This window comes from Aquarana catesbeiana, linkage group LG01 (assembly GCF_042186555.1).
Source record: "Aquarana catesbeiana isolate 2022-GZ linkage group LG01, ASM4218655v1, whole genome shotgun sequence".
NCBI lineage: Eukaryota > Metazoa > Chordata > Amphibia > Anura > Ranidae > Aquarana > Aquarana catesbeiana.
In genome coordinates this window covers 603,533,270-603,556,684 of record NC_133324.1, presented here as the reverse complement: position 1 = coordinate 603,556,684, position 23,415 = coordinate 603,533,270, and the positions used below count along the sequence as shown (strand labels likewise).

Genomic DNA, 23,415 nt, shown 5'->3' with positions numbered 1-23,415 from the left:
CCGCCAGGGCATACAACAGTGGGGACAAGGGGCAGCCCTGTCTCGTGCCTCTGCTGACGTCAAACAACTGAGATGACCACCCATTAGCCACCACCTTGGCCCTAGGTGCCTGATATAATAATTGGACCCATTTAATAAATTTTGGGCCAAATCCATATCCCTCCAAGCATCTCCAGAGATATCGCCACTCTACCGAGTCGAAGGCTTTCGCCGTATCTAAGGTCACAACAACCCGTGAACCAACTTCCTCATGTGTAGCCTGTAAGTTAATGTATAGTTTCCGGAGGTTAAACGAGGTGTTGCGCCCAGGCATGAAACCAGCCTGATCTGCGTGTATTAATGTTAATATTACTTGATTGAGCCTAATAGATAATACTTTGGCAAGTATTTTGATATCGACCTGTAGGAGTGATATTGGACGATAAGATTCTGGGAAGCCCAGATCTTTGCCGGGTTTAGGGATGAGAACTATTGTGGCCTCTGTCATAGATGGGGGTAGGGTCCCAGTTTCAAAGAGATGATTATATAGTTTTAATAGTCTAGGGGTTAGTATTTCACTGAATTGGGAATAGAATTCAATTGGGAGTCCATCCGAACCGGGAGATTTGGACCGTGCAAAACTAGCTATAGCAGTTAATATTTCGTCTATAGTAAGTGGGGCTTCTAGTAATTCTATCTGTTCTTCTGTTAGCTGTGGGAAAATCACCTTTTCAAGGAAAAGAGACATAGAATGAGTCTCGGCGGGGGCTGTAGTTGTGTACAAGTCAGCAAAGAAATCCCTAAACATTGAGGTTACTGTAGGTGGATCCGTGATTTTTTGTCCTCTGGGACCATGTAATGTAATAACCACCGGGGGTCTATCCTCGCTATGTACCAGGTATGCCAGTAATTTGCCTGCCTTTTCCCCATGTTCAAACATTTTCTGTTTGGAGAAGAACATTTTTTGTCTGGCTTTCTGATACTGTATCTGGTTAGCCGCTCTAGTCTGTATTTTAAGCTTATCTGCATTTACGGATGTCGGGATGTTGGCATACTCTCTCTCAGCAGAGGACAAGTCCCCCAGCACCTTACCGAGGGCACCGGAGGAGTCCATCTTAATTTTATTGATAGCAGTTATCAATGTATGTCTAGCGAATAATTTGAAAGAATCCCAGACTGCAGATGGTGATGCTGACTCATCATTTTCCACAAAGTACATTCTCCATTTATCTATAAGCTCACTATCTTCCGGTAAAAGAGAGAGCCAAAATGGGTTTAATCGCCATGTCCGTGGCGGCTTTGCCACTGGAATACTTAATGTAATCCAATAAGGACTATGATCCGAAAGTACTCTAGGGCAAAACATTACCCCCGATAGCCTTGGCGTCAACCTATGGTAGCATGTATATGATCTAACCTGTGGGAACTTGTATCTCCACGTATCAATTAAATGGAAGGTGGAGACCAGTTTAGAGAATTTAGTTTCAGTGGGAGCATTATGAGCCATTGAAGCCGGTTGTAGCCTGTCTAGAGCTGGATTTAAAGTGACATTAAAGTCTCCCATCCAGACCGCTGCTATATTTGGGTGACGGGTCATGAATGATATACCCTCCTTGACTATGGAAATATTAAATGGAGGTGGTACATAAAAAGCCATTAAAAGCAAAGGTTCTCCATATACTTTAGCATGGATAAAGACATAGCGGCCTCGCGGATCAGTGGTTAATTCACACAATTCAAAATGTACCGATTTGGCTATTAACACAGAAACTCCCCTAGAATGGGACGTGTGGGTAGAATGATACGCCCACCCAACCCAAGGCCTGCGGAGCGCTAGACCTTAAACATTTCTAATCATAAATATAATATTCTTCCATGTAAGACTTACGCTTTTTCAACTGCAGTTTAATTTTCACCATATTGCTGAGTCGGCACCAATTATGAAATGCATTTGCAGTTCTTGGTCCTAGCTTAATGTGTCTCCGTTTATAGATTTCACACAGAATACTGCTCTTTTACCACATCTCTGTGAGGCCTCACCTATAAATAGATGTTGTGGCTAGCTTTGCATCACATCTGCACCATGTCTACGAAGAGGCAAAATGTTATTGCCTTTATTTTTAAATAATAAATGTTATTGCCTTTATTTTTAAATTTCTTTATTAATTTTCAAATATACATAGACCAGGTGGGCTCAAGGGGGGGAAACAATAGGGTACAAAGCACCTAAGGTAGGTATAGGAATACAGTAACAAGCATGGGAATGATAAATAACTTTAAATACTGGTACTTCACATCTAACCCTTGTTTGTTTCCTATTTTTCTTTCTATTTACCCTTATTCCTTCATTACTTTTCCACCTCTTTACTATCCTCACCTTCTTCTCTCGTGTACCACTAGTGATATGGTAACTGGCCTGGACCCAGCTTGAAATTTGCAAATCTGCACATTGCCCCCCAAAGCCTTTTGGTAAAAAAAAATGCAAAAATTGCTTTAAAAATGCTTTTCAGCTGGGAGATGGTCTTTTAATAAGGCTTAAAGTCCACGTAAGCACTTTCTTCCTGCACTATAGACTCTAAAGATGGCTACAGCGAGGACCTCCAGTTCTGGGAGGACATACATGGACACCCTCCCACAGCGGCCCTTTACCATGTGATCAGCTGTATCCATTCACAGCTGGTCACATGTAAACAGACTTGCTGGTTATTGGCTCTCCTTTCCTCATAAAGAAACAGCGTGTGAGGAAAGGAGAGCCGATCTGACAGGGCACAGTGAGTACATTGTTTACACTGATAATCAGTGCAGTTTATCAGTGCCCATCAGTGCCTCCTCATTAGTGCAGCTTATCAGTGCTGCCCCATCAGTCCTGCTCTATCAGTGCAGCCATATCAGTGCAGCCTCATCGGTGCCTATCAGTGCAGCTTCATCAGCGCCCATCAGTGAAGAAGAAAAATTACTTATTTGCAAAATTTAATAACAGAAAATAAGAAAAAAAAAAACAAAAACAAAATATATATATATATATATATATATATATATATATATATATATATATATATATAATTTTTTTTTTTTTTTTTAATTTTCCGTCTTTTGTTTTGTTTATTTAGCAAAAATTAAAAACCCAGTGGTGGTTAAATACCACCAAAAAACTCTGTCTCGAAAAAATGATAAAAAGTTAATTTGGGTACAGTGTTGCATGACTGCGCAATTGTCATTCAAAATGTGACAGCACTGAAAGCTGAAAATTGGCCTGAGCATGAAGGGGGTTAAAGTGCCCTGTATTGAAGTGGTTAAAAAATATATAATTCCCTTAAATACCATGCTTGGGGGATGCCTTAAACCTGCACACGAAGTGGAGTACCTGAACAATATACTCACACAAAAGTGATATTTAGAAAATAAAATGATCTACTGGATAAGGGTCTGGTATGAATTTTGAGGCCGACTCCATGCGTTCTTTTTTTAATTAAAGAGACAATTTTCCTGTCCCTGTCTCTGCAACTCACTGTTGTATATACCTAGCAGACTAATGCTGGGTTAGGTTTACCTCAGTTTGATATTGAGCATACAACTTTGGAGTTTTGCTAATGGAAGCATGTGTAGCAGATTGACCATTTTGTGTGGGGGTTCTCCTTTTAACCTGGACTTTTTTTTCTATAATTTATGTACTCATAAGCTGGCCATATGTGCTTCTCCTGCCTTGCTGATCTAGCTATCATGCACAGACAAGGTGCAGTCTGCACCAGTTGTGTAACATTGCAGCCCCGGTAGCAGGGGCACCAATATTTCCGTTGTCCTGCTGGGTGCGCAGTCTGTGATGCACAAGACCCTGCATGCAAGAAACTGTGCATGCAAAAATCCTCAGCCTCTGATGGCTCCAGTACCTTCCTGTCCAGTCTTGGCGGCTTTGACTGCCTGTAATGTGCATCCAGTGCATATAATAATACCGCAATATATAATCCTCAGTCCTGGGGGAACTGAATGCTGCATAGTGCTTTCCTCTTCTACACACCTTACTTTTCTAGAATCCTACTGCACTCAGAGTTAAATGCAGTGTTGCCATTTGCTTCTAAAAGGGACTTGGGAGATGATGTGTTTTCCCCTAAACTAATACCTAACGATAATCATTTCCACTCATCTCCTGTAAAACTCCAGGTGTCAATTAAAGTTGGATTTTAAAGTGCCATACGGTTGGATTACCACCAAGTATTAAAGGTGTAGTGCACCTGACATCATTACATCACCACTGCACTTACATTACCACCTAACCCTTGGTTTGTTGGCCTTCACTTTCTTTTCTGGAGCCCAGACGTTTGATCACTATTTGTATGCTGCAGGAATTACTCTCATTTGGCCATTGTGTGAAGGGGACTTCTTTTGGTCTGGTTCAGCTCGGACCACTGCTGACCCATGGGTCCTTTCTGTATGGGTTTTCTCCTACATCTCCACATCTGAGAACGCAGAAACGTTAAAATGATGCTGTAATATAAACTAGTAAAGCAGACCTTGAGGCTCCCTACTAGTTCACTATAGTGATTTAGGAGTTCAAAAAGGAAAAGTATGGGTTCCAAGTGTATATACTGATATTTTAGATTTGTTTCTTATTATTTGAATAAAAGCTTAATTTTACAAATAAACATTTCATACAGTTTTAATAAGAAAGCCCAGCACTAGCTCTTTCAAACTTCTTCAATGCTTCTGTAGTCAGAAAATTCTCACAGCTCCTTTTCTCTGCTAGTAGAAAGGGAAAAGGTTGTATCCCTCCACTCACTTATCCAGCTATTTGTGTTCTCTCTTTTTATAGTTAGATCTAGCCACAATACAGGCTATTCAGATTTATTCCACGCATAGCATGAAGCCAAATTTCTGCAATCTTCCGATGCACTTGCTGGTTACAGTTAATATAAAATTTCTAATACTTTACTATAAGGAAAAAAAATCAAACATATAGTTTTTTTAGTCCAGAATATATTACACACAGAAAATGTATGCAAAACACTGTACAAAGAAAACACTTACCCTGATTGTGCTCAAGAACTCATCAAAATTGATGGTTCCATTTCCATTTCTGTCAAATCTCTGAAAAATGTCTTGCACTTCTTCTGGGCGAAGGGAAAGTCCATAGTTCTGCAGCCCTTTGGAGAATTCTTCTAAATCCAAAGAGTTACTATAGTTATCGTCCATTATTCTGAAAGCCCTGTGTTATATTAAAAAAAACAGCAAAATTCAATGTGTTTTCCTTTAAAGGTTCTTTCATTCTAAAATGTAAGGGAGAAGTTTACCATTATTGGGGAGGAGTAAATGTGCCTGAGATCAGTTTTGCGTATCTTGTTCAAAGTAATCAAAATTGTGGCAAACCCTATTGAAATCTATGGGGGAAGGGATCATGTTAATCAAATCTAGCCATTTGTAAAGGTAAAAATGAGCTATAAGGGGTTATTTACAAAAGGCAAATCCACTTTGCACTACAAGCGCACTACAAGTGGACTTGAAAGTGCACTGAAAGTGCACTTTCAAGTGCAGTCGCTGTAGATCTGAAGGGGACATGCAAGGAAAATAAAAAACAGCATTTTATCTTGCACATGATTGGATGATAAAATCAGCAGAGCTTCCCCTCATTTCAGATCTACCCTTCAGATCTACAGCAACTGCACTTGTAAGTGCACTTTCAGTGCACTTACAAGTGCACTTGCGGTGCAATTATAGTGCAATATGGATTTGCCTTTCGTAAATAACACCCAAGGTCAAACAAAAGGCAATGAATGTGTTTTGTAGCAATGTCAAAATAAAACAAAATATCTCTCACTATACAAAATTGTCTACTCTCACAGCTTCAACACACTGATAATATAGCTGCTATGAGCCTACCTTTTTATAGAAAGTGGGTTGGATTATGCATTATTTCAAATTATCAGCTATTGTGACCGGGGCAAAGGCTATGCACCGCACTAGTCTAGGGGGTTGTCTTTTTAGGATTTATTGCTGAGGAACTTTAACAGAAGAGGGGTTTAGGGTCACTGGCCATGCCAAAGCAATAGCTGGGAATATCCAGTATATCTAGGACCCTACAGCACTCCATATAGCTACATCTGGCATGTAGTTCCCTTCTGGCACTTGCACAGCTAATAGTACCTACTACCAAGCAAGGTCTTTGCTCATAGTGACCCAGGAGCTGTCTGCCGCCCAGCCTCCACAGACAGATACTCAGTGAGGAAGACAACTAAATCCTTCTCCAGACCAGGACTCAAAGTCAGTACCCTCCAGCAAGTGTAATTCTTTAGCAGTTCTCCTCAGACTCTTCTGAGACCCAGGCAACAGTCCCTTGTCTCAGTGTTTCTTCTCCAACTGGAACCTTCCCTTACAAGGAAAGAACAATCTGCTCAGGTATCCTGCCCATTTATCACCTAACCAACCATCTCACGGATGCCTCCTTCCAGGGATTGGCTAGGGCATGATAAATATTTAATTGATAATTTTAATCTCCTCCCCTCTGTTCTGAAAGCTTCTTCCAGAGACAGAGGGAAGCAATCAAACTCTCAGCCCAGGAATCCTAATCAGACCAAAACAATTGTCAATCATTCTACTTAGTACGGTGAGGCCAAAAATGACATTTACCTAGCAGCCTAACTAGAAAGGCGCTCAAGGAATATTGTGTTTAAAGCTTTAAGTGCAACTCACTGCCCAAACCTTTTTCAAGACTTGGATAGAGTGGAGGATTAGAACCTTTGGCAGTGTTTATTACTGTGTCCCTATTTTGGGGTTTCACTCTCCCTGTCCTGGAGAACACTGATTCTGGATAGTTAACGAAGGAAAAAACAAAATTCTACAGTTGTGACAGGAACAGGTACAGAGGAGAAATCTTCCAATTGGGACACCAGTTTCAGTGACAACTGCCGAAGGTGGGCTTTCCTTTTAATTTTGAAGAGATTTCCTAATACTAGTTGTTTCTCCTAGACAGTATCTATGGCATTATTTCCACAATGGGAACACAAATGAAAATAAAAACCTGACGTTGGTTCTAAGTTTTCTGCAAACTATTTTGAGCTGGAGTTCCTCTACACTCTTTTTACTGGTCCTGAGCACCAGTAAGACCCCTTTCACGCTGAGGCGTTTTTCAGGCGCTAAAGGGTTAAAAATAGCGCCTGTAAAGCGCCTGAAAAACACCTCCTCTACCACCCCAATGTGAAAGCCCAAGTGCTTTCACACTGGGGCGCTGCGCTAGCAGGACGTTAAAGTCCTGCAAGGAGCAACTTTGGGGCGGTGTATACACCGCTCCTAAACCGCCTCTGCCCATTGAAATGGATGGGCGCTACACGGGCGCATTTAACCCTTTCTTTGGCCGCAAGTGGGGGTTAAAAGCACCCCGCTAGCGGCCGAATAGTGCCACTAAAACAGCGGTAAAGCGCCGCTAAAACTAGCGGCGCTTTATAACTGACGCTGTCGGTAGCTCAGTATGAAAGGGCTCTAACCTGGTGTTTTTTGAACACCTAATACCAGACCTGCCATTCTACAACCATCTCCATTGGATACCAGCTGCAGTCTGATTATGTAGATTATTCAGAAAGAAATCATTCACATTCCTATCCCATCCTCACTGCAGATTACAAAAAGAATAGCATGCAGAATAACTGAAAATTCAGAGAGACAGAGTTTGCAGGACACAGAGGGGTTGATTTACTAAAGGCAACTAGACTGTGCACTTTGCAAAGTGCAGTTGCACTCTACAGGTGCAATTGCTCCAGAGCTTAGTAAATGAGGTAAAGCTTCACTTTGCAAAGAACACCCAATCACATGCAAAGGAAAATAAAAAAACAGCATATTTGCTTGCACGTGATTGGATGACGGAAGTCAGCAGAGCTTCTGCTCATTTACTAAGCTCTGGAGCAACTGTTCTTGTAGAGTGCAACTGCACTTTGCAAAGTGCACAGTCAATCTGCCTTTAGTAAATCAACCCCAGAATATTTGCCAAGGCGCTGAAGCTCCCTACAGAGGCATTGTTGGGAGTACTGCCAGATCAGGTTGCAATGGATCAATAAAAGACTTAGGCCCCTTTCACACTGGGGCGGTTTGCAGGCGTTATTGCGCTAAAAATAGCACCTGCAAACCGCCCCTAAACAGCCTCCGCTGTTTGTTCAGTGTGAAAGCCCGAGGGCTTTCACACTGAAGCGGTGCGCTGGCAGGAGAAGAAAAAATCTCCTGCGAGCCGCATCTTTGGAGCGGTGAAGGAGCGGTGTATTCACCGCTCCTAAACCGCTCCTGCCTATTGAAATCAATTAGACAGCGTGGCTATACCGCGGTAATACCGCGGCTATAGCCGCGCTATACGAGGGGTTTTAACCCTTTTTCGGCCGCTAGCAGGGGGTTAAAACTGCACCGCTAGCGGCCGAATACCGCTGTAAAACAGCGCTAAAAATAGCGCTGTTTTACCGCCGACGCCCCCTACCGCCCCAGTGTGAAAGGGGCCTTAGACTGCAGTAAATTCTCATTTTACACAGTTTGTTGTGTCCTGGATAACAGAAAGATTTTTTAAACTAATAACAGTATGTAAAAAATTGAAGGTGTCTGATATATCCAACTGGTTTCTTACTGATTTTGATACATACATTTTTATCTCCTTATAATTAAAAAGAAAAAAAATCTTTAATGTTTGTCTTTCCAAAGCAGTTTTGTATTAAAACTCGATCCCAAAAATATAAAAAAAATATTAACAGTCTTTTGTCTGGATATCATAAATGTGTGATTTTTATGTAACATAGTAAGCTGTTAAAGCCCAAAGTCAATGTTCAACTTGATGTATTCTATTTTGACAATGAACGGAATATTAGGCCTGTGATATCCCAGTGCTGCTTTAAAACTGTTGCTGGGAGTTAAATACTTAATTATCCATGTTAATTACAACCTCTATTAAATGCCATCGAGACTACCATCACTTGTTATGTTTAGCGTGCTCTATTACCTTTCTAGCTGAACCAACATATGGAGCAGAATGACTAGAAAAATGTTTGGGTAGCTCGTACAGGCGTAGCTCTAATTCTCCAGTCATTAAAGTAAAAGAAAATCCCTAATTTTGGGTTTTCCTCAGAAAATTAATAGAGGGGATTTAATAGTTCTGGTGATCTGGCGGTCCCCAAGAGATTCCCATAGGCTGGGTTCACACTGATGCGAACTAGATGCGGGTTTCCCTGCATCCAGGGCCGCTGATAGGCCAGTACAACTGGCCCTGTTGTACCGGGCCCGACCAGCAGGGAGCAGGGGGCCCGGGCAACCTGAACAGCTAAGTTGATTAATGTTAAAACAAAAAAAATTCTCCAGCCACCGATCAGAGCATTCATAATCATCGACGCCAACCCCCCCCCCCCCCCCCCCCTTCCATTTTAAGTTTTTTTTTTCGTTAGCTATGTTAAATGATCAGTTTGCAGCAGGGGAGGGACTATTTCTTCTATTTCGGGCGCGGAAGAATACCTCTCCCGCGCCCGCTCCTCATGCTGGCTGAAGTCCCGGTCAGCGCATGATCATCCTCTGTAGTGCCGTCCCGTCCCCCTGGCACCGCGGAGTGATTCCTCTCTCTCCGCGTGAGAAGAAGTAGGAGAGAGGCGACTCGGCGAGCAGCGGCGGCAGAGCCTACATCGGCAGAGGCAGTCAGGCAGGCATCCAATCTAACTAGTTTGTGGACCCTCAAGTCCAGCCTGTCCAAGCAGCAGCAAGAACAGGGAGGAGGCAAGTGACTCCTGGGGCCCAGCTAACAATTACACAGGTGAGGTGTGTGCTTGCTTGGGGGGGCTTAAGATCTACTACTACTGCAGCAGCATCTATACATTATGGCATTGGCGGCATGGGTGGCACAGTCTGCAGGTAGCACATGGGTTATGTCCCATAACGCATGTGTTGCCTGCCTGCAGAGACAGTGCCACCCATGCCGCCAATACCGTAATATGCTGCAGACAGTGCCATCCATGCCGCCAATGCTGTAATGTGCTGCAGACAGTGCCACCCATGACGCTAATGCCATAACGCATGTGCTGTCTGCAGAGACAGTGCCAATGCCATTGGCGGCATGGGTGGCAGTGTCTGCAGCACAATATGGCATGGGTGGCACTGTCTGCAGTACATTATGGCATTGGCGTCACTGGGTAGGACTGTCTCTGCAGTACATTATGGCATTGGCATGTCCCGCTGTCAAGTTGCTGATCGCCACCATTACTAGTAAGGCCCCTTTCACACTGGGGCGGTGGGTGAGTCAGCGGTAAGGCGCCGCTATTTTTAGAGGAGCTTTACCATCAATTTCGCGGCGCTAATCGGCCGCTAGCGGGGCACTTTTACCCCCGCTAGCAGCCGAGAAAGGGTTAAAACCACCGCAAAGCGCTGCTGCAGCAGCGCTCTGCTGGCGGTATAGGCGTCCTGCCCCATTGATTTCAATGGGCAGGAGCGGTGGAGGAGCGGTGTATATACACGGCTCCTTCACCGCTCCAAAGATGCTGCTAGCAGGACTTTTTTTTAGCGTCCTGCCAGCGCACCGCTCCAGTGTGAAAGCCCTCATTTGAAAACAGTATTTCTTTTGGATAATCAAACTTATAACTGGCTGGAGAAAAATAAATATCACTTGTAGACAAACCTACACTTTGTTTCAAGGCGGGCTCTGGGGAGGGGCCAGGGGCAGAGCCAGGGGTGGGGCTGAAGGAGGGACCAGGGGTGGAGCCGAAGGGGGCCCCGTCAGGTAGGCTGTACGGGGTCCCATGATTTCTATCAGCGGCCCTGCCTGCATCCAATTTGCATGACAGGAGACTGTGACCAGCTCTCAATGGAGTCAGTTCACACAGCTCCGGGGCGGCCGTGGAGTGCACTGGAAAAGGGTCCTGTACGTCTTTGGTTTTGATTCAGGTCCGAATTCAGGCAAAAAACTGTGCCCCGTAGCTAATGTGAACCCAGCCTTAATTTGCAGGGATTTCCTCTTAGTTCCTGTTTTGGCTATGGGACAGGAGGTGAAGGTACATCTCCCTGATGGGACACAGAGGGCAAAAATAAACCTTACAGGGTTTACAACCCTCCCTTACTCTATCCAAAATGTAAAAAAAAAAGTTTTGCCTATAGTTCTACTTTAATGTGCTATCACTAAAATTAGAATTTTTCAGAATACATGGACAGGAATAAATAGTTGGAAAGATAATAAATGTTAATATGTTTGTAAAAAGTTGTCTAATGTCGTGTACACACGGGCGGACTTTTCGACCGGACTGGTCCGATGGAACAAATCCGTTGGACAATCCGATCATGTCAGGGCTTCATCGGACCTCCAGCGGACTTTTTCTGTCAAAAATCAGACAGACTTTAGATTTAGAACATGTTTCAAATCTTTCAGACGGACTCGAGTCCGATCGAAAAATTTGTTCTTCTGTATGCTAGTCCGACCGACAAAAAAGGACGCAAGGGCAGCTATTGGCTACTGGCTATGAACTTCCTTATTCTAGTCCGGTCATACGTCATCACTTTCAAATGACCGGACTTTTGAACGGACTTTAGGACTTCCAAACAGACTTTTGTGTGTGTGCAAGTCCGTCGGAAAGACCGTCGGACGTTTGATGCCGAAAAGTCCACCCGTGTGTACACGGCATTAGTCTGTTTACCTTCCCAAGCCTTTAATTCCAGATGCTCCTCTTGCAAGACATTGCAGTCTTAGCTTCTCCACAGAATCCTGGCATTGTGGAATCTGGCGCCGTGCCTTGGTCATCATTTCTTGTTCCAGCTGGGATACTGCAGCCATGACTTTGCAAAAGCAAAACAGGTTAAAATCAGTGAACAGTACAGAACTAAACTTTAACCTTAGATAAAGATGAATTTCAGGCAAACAGCTAAATACACACTTGAAATACATACTGGAACTGTTTTAGGATCTAATATTTTGTCCAGTCCTAAGATTTACAATCTTGATAGCCAGTTTGCTCATATCACTTTTTTTTATTACTGCAGTTAGAGCATCTTCGATCTGGAAAAAAAATAAAAAATTCAGCAGCTACAAATACTGTAGCTGCTGATTTTCTATAAACATACACTTACCAGTACAGGGATCCAGTGCTGTCCTCACTCAAACTAGTTCTTTGCCAGTCTTTGGGTTCCTGGTGCCACTATCTTAGATGTGGGAAGCTGGCTGTGAATTCCTAAGGCTTTACAGCCGACTCTCCACTGCACTTTGTGAATGGACCTACAGCTTCCTGGGACCTGTGACATGTCCCAGGAGGTTGTGGGCAGGGAGTGGGGCCAAACTTTCTCTTGATTCACCTGAGCAACCGAGTGGAAGTGGGAGTGGGCAGCTGTCAGTAATAGGTACCCACTCCCTAATAAAAAAAAAGCAACCTCCAAAAGTGTTAAAGGTGGGGGTGATGGGGAGAAAAAGTGGAAATAGCCTTTTCAGGTGAATTTTCACTTTAAGAAACAGAGTGGGGTTCTGTCCCTGCCCCCAGCCCAAATGAAAAGCAGTAGCAGACTAATAAGGTCATCTTTCTGCTCTTGTCAGCTTGTTCCTTGTTGGCATTTGTGCATGCAGCATGGCCTGATTAGCTCAAGGTACTAATACTTTTTTCCTAGTGTGAGAGCTGCTCTACAGGGATTTACAACATGATGTTTTTAAAAGCTGTTAAACTCAAGGCAAGCATATAAATACATAAAAATAAAAAAAAATTAAAAAATAGAAAAGTGGGAGCTTATTGACCTGCTAATAGATTTGTATTTCTATCAACTCAGTCCTGAGATTTACTGTAAATAGACTATGGATACTATCCTGCCCCAGCCTGCTGATTGGACAATGAAGAAGCAGCACAAGATTGATAAGTGTATCCCTCCGTCCTGTCCTCCTATTAGTTGTTCCTTTTCAGTTTATTGGCATTCAGCTCACCTGATTGGTCAGTGCCCTTCCCCGCACACAGTCAAATAGGCACTTACACTAAAAGCATTAAAATATGTATTTAATGATTTATTAATAAATACTGAGCTGAAGATATTTAATGCAGGGTAGTAAGAATAGGGATATTACCTATAGCAATTAATGAAATGCTATAATTCAATTAATAAACTCCTAAATTATGCTAGAAAACGGTACGTGTTGCTGCAGTCAGTACTACTGCTCTCCTCTCTTACATTTGTGAATAAAAAAAGTTAAAAGATAGCAATAAGCAGCAACTATAAAAACCATAGAAATAGACACCATAACACAAAATCACTAATCACTCATTAAGCCACATTGGATGTTAGTGACTGTCACCCACTGGGACCAATTATGGATGCTATATTGTGTCGGGAGAAAATATTCAGAGTGTTTGTTTGCGAAGGTGGAAGGTAGCAAAATGTAATCTTCCTATTTTACTTCGTCACATGTATATTAATATGATGGCTATGTTGTATTTTTTTAATTACTAATTGTATTTCTTCAACTCTAGTGTGCACTGTTATTTATTTATTTATTTTTTTCAAATCTTTATATACAGAATATGAACAATATGAAGAATGGGACAATGAATGTAAGTCTTAGAACTCACAGTATAAAAAAACTGTCATCTAACAGATAGTAGAAAGTAAGGTACGAAAATAGCATTAGGATACAAATACATTTTACAGGGACTAGAAACTCCTCATTTTTCCTTTTGGATAGGTAGAAGCTCAGACAGATGGAATGACTCAGCTCAATGTTACTTGGTTTTTGTTGCTAGTCACTCTCTGTTGATGTATTGTTCCTTCTTGCATCAGTTCCCATGTTGATATATGTGTATGCTTTCATCAAGGAATATATACGTTTGGCTAATATAAATAGCAAAAACCTTTAGCCTTAATAATCCTTGAGGGATTTTGTATATAATGAGTTTACAAATACGCGGGAGTGACGCCATCGCGGCCTCGGCCACTCAGAGCGCTGGAGCCTGCGAACCCGGAAGAAACGCCAGGGGAAAAATGTCACCCCCCTCAGCAGTGACCGGGTGCTGCTGCTGGGGCTTCGTTCTAAGGTACGTATTTCATAATGTGCTAGTATGCAATGCATACTAGCACATTATGCCATTGTCTTGCTTGTTTGTGATTTTTACAAAGGTTTATTACCGCTTTAATGATTTTTGTTACATACAAAGGTAACTACTTTATGAGCCGAGTCATTCATAACATTAAAATAGTTTTACTTAAATTAAGTGGTACATATGGGGATATGTGTACTGCAGGTCATGAAATTTTCATTTATGTCAGTAACAGGTGCAAACAGGGCTGGATTTAGAGCTTAGATGACCCAAAGCACTTTAGGTTCGGTGAGTCCCTATTACACAGGAATTACATGGTAAATTTACACATCAAAGTTTAGTTATTGCAGGTCATTGGAATTGGCAATGTATACATACATAGAAAGGTTAAATGAGTTAAACATGTGGATTTATATCTATTATACACTTCAATATATAAAACAGAATATAGAGGTTGGTCTAGCCTCCAGGTGCACCTCTACGTGCAATTTTGATAATCGACTTTTCTCACAAAATTATCATCATGCACAAACTTTCTTAAAGGAGAAGTACAGCCAAAGCTTGTTTGGCTGTACTTAACCTGTGGATCACAGGAGTGTAGTTCATTCTGCACTCCTGTGACCCATTTTTAGCAGACAGCAGGCTGAACCCTGCTGACGGCTAATGTCACAGAGCTGGTCCAGGCTCGGGCAAGATTGGGACAAGTCGGGATCCACCCACATGCCCGGACCAGGACTCAGCTGAGCCGGCCACTCCCGCCCCCCTCCACTGCACAGCAATCTACCAGTGAGCACCGGGGACATAACAGAAAGCGGTAACTGACAGTCACCAGCTCTCTGCTCAGGGAGCTCTGAGAACCAAGCAATCAACGGTGTTAGATCACTCGGTTCTCAGTGTTAGAGCTAGCAGAGATGCTGCTTCCACATAGACAAGTATGTTTGGGAAAAAACAAAAAAGAACTCCATACTTCTCTTTTAAAGTGTCGCTAAACCCACATCATAAAAAACTATCAATAAATACTGTATTACCTGCTGTTCATACTCACTCAGTCACTATGAGATTTGTTTTCTGTATTCTGCAAAAAAACACATCTGAGCAGCCCATGTGACTATAGAGTCACACATGTATGTGTAAACACAGTGGTAAATGACAGCCCACTCGCTCCTTCCTCCTTCATACCCACTAACCAGCTAAACGCGACTGGGGTGGGATATTACATGTAGATTAATGGAGGCTTCACCTTCCTCTTATTCTAAGACACAGACTGGAGGGACGTGACATGACCTGTGACTGGCAGAAATCCACCCACACCATGTTATTGCCAAAAAAATAATAAAGAGTTGATTTCAAATATATAGTGTATTTGCATGAAAATTTAAAACAGTTTATTGATATTAATTATTTATTTTTACTCTGTATTCCAAAGGCTGTTTTTTTTTTTTTTTTGAACATGTGACCAGCAGCAGAGGACTTGAGGCTCCTCCTGCTTTTGTTTCCCTGCAGACAGGCCGGAAAAGATCTGGGTCATGTGATAACTGTATATCGATTAGGGAAAAGGTACTTGGGTTTTTTTTTAATTAAAATAATTACAGTGCCATTATCTACATACAGAAATAGAAGGGACAATGTAAATTAAAGCGATTGTAAAGCTTCGTGTTTTTTTTTTTTAAATAACAAACATGTCATTCTAACCTCCACTGTGCAGTCCATTTTGCACAGAGTGGCCCCAATCATCCTCTTCTGGGGTCCCCCGGTGGCGCTGGTAGCTCCTCCCAGCATTGTATAACCCCCTAGGAGAAGCGCTCTCCCGTGGGGTTACCTTGCGGGCGCACTCCCGAGTCCAGCATTTGCGTCCATAGATGCTGAATGCCGGACTCGGCCCCGCCCCCCAGCGCTGCGTCATTGGATTTGATTGACAGCAGCGGCTGCGTTGCTATAAATCAATCCAATCAGGAGCCGAGAAACCTGGGTAGAGGAAGAGCGCGTCTCTGCCGTGGAAAATTACAGGGCTCAGGTGAGTAAAACAGGGGGGGGTGGGGGGGGCTAGGGGGCCGGTCACTAGAAGAAGTTTTTTCACCTTAATGCATAAGATGCATTAAGGTGAAAAATACAAGGGTTTACAAACGCTTTAAAGGAGAAGTGCAGCCTGAGCTTTTTAGGCTGGGCTTCTCCTCTGGATCACAGGAGTGCAATTCGTTTTGCACTCCTGTGACCCGTTTTCAGTGGAGAGCGGTCTGAAGTCCGTTTGCCGCTGACGTCACTGCCATCAGTCGAGGCAGCGCATCATCCCGACCTCCCAAGTCTGGATCCGCCAGCTGCCTTGATTGCTGGCAGTCTCAGCATCTCAGCAAGCCACTGAGACGGCCGCTCCCCGCTCCTCCACAGCTCAGCGCTCCAATGAGCGTGGAGAAGCAGAGAGGAGAGACGCTGACTTCAGCAGCTCTCCTCTTGGGGATCTGTGAAAACCAAGCCATCGGTTGTTCGGTGGCTCGGTTCTCAGTACAGAGATGACAGGACAGCTGCAGCATCGGTCCGATGCTCCATCCACATAGGTAAGTATGAATCTTTAATTTAAAAAAAATCTCATACTTCTCTTTTAAACAGTGTGTGTTTAGTACCACTTTAAGAGTGTAAGCATTTAATGTGTGTTTTGCTTGAGCTGCCAAAGTTCCTTAAAAAAACTGATACAATATAGCTGAGTAAAAACGTTTTCAGATGATTGTGGCTAAATATTGCTTGTCAAAACACTGATGTCAGATAACACCTACTGATTTGCTAATATTGATCTCTGATCATCTGGGGTCCTGTCATCTGAGTAGTTATTCAAATTTGGTGGTGGTTAGATCACATTGAATTCCGCTGACAATGTCTTGCGTATACACGATCACACCAAAGTCCGACCGTCAAGAACGCGGTGACATACAGCACAAACAACGGGACTAGAAAAAGGAAGTTCAATAGCCAGTAGCCAATAGCTTCCGTCTCATACTTGTTTCAGAGCATGCGCCGTTTTTGGTACGTCGGAACAGCATACAGATGAGCGGTTTTCCCAATAGGAATTGGTATTTAGAACATGTTCTCTTTCTAGGTCCGCCAGAATTTTTGACCTAAAAAGTCTGATGAGGCATATACACGATCAGAATATACAATGAAAAGCTCCCGCCTGACTTCTTCTGTCGGACATTCCGCTCTTCTGCAAGAGCTTTACATCTGTTTGGATTATTCTGACATACATTATGTGCATATTGACATCTGATTTCCTAAAGTCTGTTGGTCTGGTGAGGTGCCATTCATGTTTGAGGTGAAGGCATAGGCGTGCGCGCAGGCTGTGCCGGGTGTGCCTGGGCCTAATCCGGGGCTGGTTAACATGTCAATCACGATTACCAGTCAATAACGGGCAGGTGATGGGTAGACTGTGAATCCTCCTTGCCGACCCCCAGAAAAAAAAAGTATCGTAATAAATAATTAAAAAATAAAATAATAAATATAAAAAACTACAGACATCATCCACTGCCCTACTGACACCAATCTCTGTTCAATTGACAACATTCAATACTGACACATCCACAGCTCTACTGACTGATACCATCCAATGCCCGTATACACCATATACATACACACACATGCGCATATGTGTTTGAGCTTTGGAGTGCACACCCTATTACAATGGGCTGCGCACACCTATGGGTGAAAGGGATAATTGCAGTTTGGTATTTGATGAAGAGAGAGTCTCACACCTAGCACTGCAACAATGGAAACAGTTCAGTAACACTTTCCCATTGTAAAGTCTGCAGAGCCTTTTTTTAGAGGCAAGTACTGAACTTTGGCACGCCCCTAATTGTCCTTGGGTCCAACAAGATGCCTCAGGGGCATAGAGATGAAGCCTATTGGATAGTGGGACAGTGAGGGCCACCTAAGTTCCCGGTCAGTGGAGTTCTGCAACCGATGACTGTATGGTGCGCTCACGCTGTGCTAATAAGATGCCATCTGAGCTTGTTCAACATAATCGCTGACATATTTGCATCCAGATGCAGACAGGAATGGCTGTGCGTGGCTGTACTTGGGTATATGTTGGTGATATCATAAACGTGAGTATAGCGTACTAGTGTGTCCAAACAATAGATTCCAAAAATAAACCTAGATTGCTGGCTGCTCCTCCAGAAATAAAACCTCATAAAATGTAATGCCCCGTACACGCGAGCGGAATGTCCGACAGAAGAAGTCAGGCGGGAGCTTTTCATTGTATATTCTGATCGTGTATATGCCTCATCAGACTTTTTAGGTCAAAAATTCTGGCGAACCTAGAAAGAGAACATGTTCTAAATACCAATTCCTATTGGGAAAACAGCTCATCTGTATGCTGTTCCGACGTACCAAAAACGACGCATGCTCTGAAACAAGTACGAGACGGAAGCTATTGGCTACTGGCTATTGAACTTCCTTTTTCTAGTCCCGTTGTATGTGCTGTACGTCACCGCGTTCTTGACGGTCGGACTTTGGTGTGATCGTGTATACGCAATACATTGTCAGCGGAATTCCGTCGGAACTCCATTGGAAAAACCTTCAGAGTTTATTCCGATGGGAAAACCAGTCGTGTGTACAGGGCATAAGTGTTTAAAATGGCCCCTTGAAGCTGCCATTAAAATGTGAAGCATGCTTATTTTACCAGGTTGTGTGGATCTTCTTTTAGCTTAAACACATCTGGCTATTCTCCTGTGAACTCAAGGTGTTTCCATCACAGAGCTACCACTTAGTAAACACTTTTCCACTACTCTCTCTGAACTCTTTAGGCGTCATGTGAGAAATCCCAGGTGGTCAATTGTATCTGAAATACTGCAACCAGCATCAACAATCATTTAACAGTTGAAGTCTGAGATTGTACACCTTCTCCTCTTTAGACCTCTTTCACACCGGGGCAGTTTTCAGGCGCTTTAGTGCTGGAAATAGCTTCTGCTAAGCGCCTGAAAACTACCTCCCATTAATTCCAGTGTGTCTTTTCACAATGGGGTGGTGCGCTTGCGGAACTTTCTGAAAAGTCCTGAGAGCAGCATCTTTGGGGCGGCTGGGACCGCTGTATTTAGTGCTCCCAAAATGCCCTGCCCATTGGAATGAATGGGCAGCGCTTTCAAATCTCCTGAAAAGCGCCGCAAAATGGGAGGTTTTAACTCTTTTTTGGGAGTTAAAAGCACCCTGCTAGCGGCCGAAAAGCAGCGCAGAAACGCCGCTAAAACTAGCAGTGCTTTAGCGCTAATGGCCGGCGCTTTTGATGTGAATGCAGTCTTAGTGTTTGGTTTAACAACCATATGTTGTTTTAACAACCACACTTGAGAGAATTTTATGAAATTACTTTATTGTTTTTTTTCTCTTTTATCAAAATCACAAATTGTCTTTTATTAAGATAAAATGGTTATTTTTGTGACAATGATTATGATGAACAAAAGGGGGAATAGTCAGTCATTTTTTTCTGTAAGAAGTGGACTTTATCACTTAAAGTGGTTGTTAAGCCACTCTAACCTGTATACACCATCAGCACTGCCTCCTATTGTAGTATCCCCCTCTGTGTGTGATTTATAAAAATAAATGCTGCAAATACCTCATTTCACTGCTGAGATTGTGATCACATAACCAGCCAGCTTTCTCCTTTCCTCCTCTGAGAGATGCAGTGGGCGGGGCTAAAGATTTCCCTGCTGATGTCAGTCTGGAGGCAAGGAGGAGAGGAGGAGAGAGCTGGCTGGTCATGTGATCTCAATCTTGGCTCTTAAATTAGGTATTTACAGCATTTATATTTATAGATCATTCACAGAGGGGGACACTGCAATAGGAGGCAGTGCTGATGGTGTATACAGGTTAGTGTTATGAGAGTAGCAGGAGGTGGGAGGAACGGCTCACACACAGACAGAGAGGAGGGGGGAGGACACAGGATCAGGGAGGAGAGCAGATAGCAGGCTGCTGATGACAGGGGCACGTAAACTGACCACAGTTTCTGGTCTCAGCAGCCATGATACACCGTGGTCAGTTCACAGAGGGTTGGGGAGAAACTGGCAGAATCAGTCAGGTTTTTTAGGTGTTACAGGGGGCCAAATGACACAGGACAAGCACTGTCTCATATAACATGCTTTAAAGCAGCAGGATCCATTTTTATTTATTTTTTTTACCTTAACCTCAACCACGCTTCAGTCCTGCAGGAATGCATGGGAACGACGTTCCTGAACTTTTTCCACAGCAGGAATGTCGTTCCCGTTTGATGACAGCTTCCTCTGCAATCTACCCGTCAATCACAGCTAGCTGACGGATAGATTGGGTCCCTGCTCACTGCTAAGAGATTTAGACCTCTCGTGATGCACTCCACCCCACCGGCCCCTCCTGACTTTCTGTTTCCTGCACACTCACTCAATCCTCCTCCTCCATCTTCAGTGCAGTGGGATGAGAGAACCCAGAGAAGGAGCATAGCTACAGCTCACAAGACATGGAGGGAGGTGAGCTGAGGGAGCAAAGTGTGTTTGGGGAGGTAAGCTGCACAAAATACCTGGAAAAGTTTCATGTCAGGACGGAGGCAAGTTTTTGTGGGAATATGTTAAGGGTTAAAGTGACAAGGAGGGTCGGAATAGCAGCCAGTGTGTGTTTGAGTCCTGCAGAACTTGCAGCCCCCCAAGCTAACCTACATCTCCTAAGCAGGCACACATTACTATCACCCCAAGCACCCAACCAGATAATGTGCAGTTATTTTATGACCTTTCCATTTAACCCTAAACTGTTCAATAAAAAAAGTGTAAACTCACCACATAAACACTCTATATATAAAATAACATTCCCCAATAAAGATATCAGAACATGATGTTTACAGCTATTTGCATGGAAGCACAATTGTATGAATGCTGATTATTCAGAGAATTATTTATGTTTATTGAGGATTGTTTTTTTAATGTACTAACAGTTAAACCTCGTACATACAATGAGAAAATCCAACGAAAAATACCGCTTTTGAACCGATCATATGATAATCTGATCGTTAGTACATAGTTTTCAAGAGCTGATCATGAAAGCAGCTGAAAGCCATCACCTGCTGCAATGAGCCCTCGTTCACATCAGGCCCATTTGACATGCCAAATCAGAGCCTATTGCCGGGAGCAGCACCGTCTGAATCAGTGCAACACCAACTTTGAGTACGTATTATACATATACACACACGCGCTTTTTTATTTTTGGGGGGGGTAAATCTTGGGTGAATTTCCACAATTTTCTCCCCAGGACTTGACCTCTGCTTAACCTCTTCTCACTAGCCGCTCGCATATTTGTGGCCTCTCAGCAGGTGGGATTTAATGCCGAGGGACCGCATATATGTGGCCCTGTGTAAACACGAAACTGTGTTAAGAGCATGCTCCCAGCACAGTCACTGAAGGGGACCGGAAAGCTCCCAGTGCATACTTGCAATCGGGAGCTTTCCGATCATGTGAGTGTTGTGACAGCCAATCACAGCGGTCACATGACCCGAATGCCTGCTTCCACCTCCTGGCATCTAGAAGTTCTTATAGGGCTGGGAGGCGGAGGTGGGAAGGAGTTAACTGTGCTTATGGCAGCATTGGGCATGAATACCATTCTGCAAATGACCATGGTAACACAATTCATTACTTGTTCAGTTTCCAAGTCAAGTAAAAGAGAAGTGTGCCAATCGAAAAAGACAAAAATCATACTCACCTGTAGCACCGATCCCAGCTGTATCTGTCCCCCGCCTCCTCTAGAACGAGAACTGTGCAATCCAACACTGCTGATCGCTCAGTTCTCAGTCTTCAGTGAATACACTTCAGCCTTCCTGAATGATGCCCCTGATCCTCCAACTAGGAAGACCTAAACCATTTATTCACTTGGTACAAGAAGTCATCAACAAGAGACAATAGGATTGATTTAATTAAGGCAAATAGGCTGTTCACTTTTCAATGGAATTTACCACAGAGCTTAGTGGATATGGTGAATTCTTGCATAGAATATGCAATCACATGCAAGGAATAAAATAAAAATAAAAACATTTTTGTTTGCACAAAATTGGACGATGGAAGTAGGAGAACTTCACCCCATTCACCAAGCTCTTAAGAAAATTTCCTCACATAGGCCTCTTTCACACGTGCGCCTGCGTTGGATGGAATCCGCTTGCTCAGTGGGAATCACTCCATTGATCCCCGCTGAGCAGGCAGATGACAGGTTAATCTCTGCTCACTGTGCTGAGTCCTGCTCTCCTCTATGGGGAGTCCCTAGGGATGGAATTACTTGACCTCACCAGGCCATGGATTCCTGAAAGTCCCTACCCCCAAACCTCCTCCTTTTTATTGAATCCTCTATGGGGAGATTGGGTGAAAATGGATTGCCTGTCTGTTTTCTTCTGATCATATCCTATTCGCTAAACGGATGGAAAATAGAACCACCATCTGTATGGATTTTGCAGACAGGATCGGATAGCGTCAGATGTCAGTGGACATGTCACCACTGACATCCACCGCTCCATAGGGGTGAATGGAGGGTTTGATCAGGTCCGCCTGAAAAACTGACAGACAGACCTGATCGGACAGCCCATGTGAAAGGGCCCTAAGTGAATAGCCTAATTTGCTTTTAGTCAATCAACCCTAATCTTATATTAGAACTTCATTCATCATCTCTGTCCTTAAATAGGACTCTGTCCACTGCTACTTTCGTTCTTGTACTACTACCTTTCTTTGTGATACTGTATAAGGCCCAAATCACATGGGAAATTAGGGCCAGTTAATTCTGTCAGCAAGAATCAGCAAGAATCAGTCGTGTTTACGATTAGTTTGCCTGTTGTCCACGAACAAATGCGCTTATCTGTGGTTAGAAATGGATGATCACCACCAGACAAAGACAGATGCCTCCAAGCTCAGACAACTGCAGGAAACCACTGCTTGTGCAGATATTGCTTTATACTAATGCTCGGTACACACGATCAGCAAATCGTACGAAAAATACCGCTTTCAAAGAGATCGTACGATAATCGGATTGTTAGTACAGATCTTTCGAGAGCCAATCAGGACAGTTCATATGATAATATTTGATTGGACATGCACGAAAAATTGTTTCATATGATGCCAGATTGTACGATTTTTGTTTAATCAGTACAGCTGTCGTTCGAAAATGCAATACAAACGCATTACCACACATAACATCACTTCCAATTTTTTATTTTGTCGTACGAGAATTTTCGTGACTTTAGTAAACTCTTCAGATTCGATCTTAGATTAGCATGCAAACAAAAAAAACAGTTGGTCATACGTACGATAATCTCATCATGTGTACCAGGCTTAAGTGGCCACTGCTGTTTGCATACACCCACCCAAGCAGCTGCAGGAATCTGCTGATTCTTGCCTCTGGAATCTGATGCATGCCCCTAATCACCCATGGAAGGAATCCGAGATTACAACATGCCCCAATATCACTG

The 23,415-nt window shown here is 43.2% G+C and overlaps 1 protein-coding gene across 2 annotated transcripts in view; it reads right to left on the bottom strand.

Annotated features, from left to right (window-relative positions):
• CAPS (calcyphosine) overlaps nucleotides 1–23,415 on the bottom strand; it is a 32,191-nt gene that overhangs the window by 8,312 nt on the left and 464 nt on the right. The window contains exons 1-3 of one of the 2 annotated variants that reach the window (XM_073599841.1): nucleotides 20,129–20,479; nucleotides 11,604–11,742; nucleotides 5,002–5,179 (exon numbers count right to left, since the gene is read on the bottom strand). In XM_073599841.1, the coding sequence (XP_073455942.1) occupies nucleotides 5,002–5,179; nucleotides 11,604–11,740 (315 nt within the window). In that variant the 5' untranslated portion in view covers nucleotides 11,741–11,742; nucleotides 20,129–20,479. Of the gene's footprint in view, nucleotides 1–5,001; nucleotides 5,180–11,603; nucleotides 11,743–20,128; nucleotides 20,480–23,415 lie in introns of those variants that run through there. The other variant, XM_073599756.1, reaches the window with a different exon arrangement.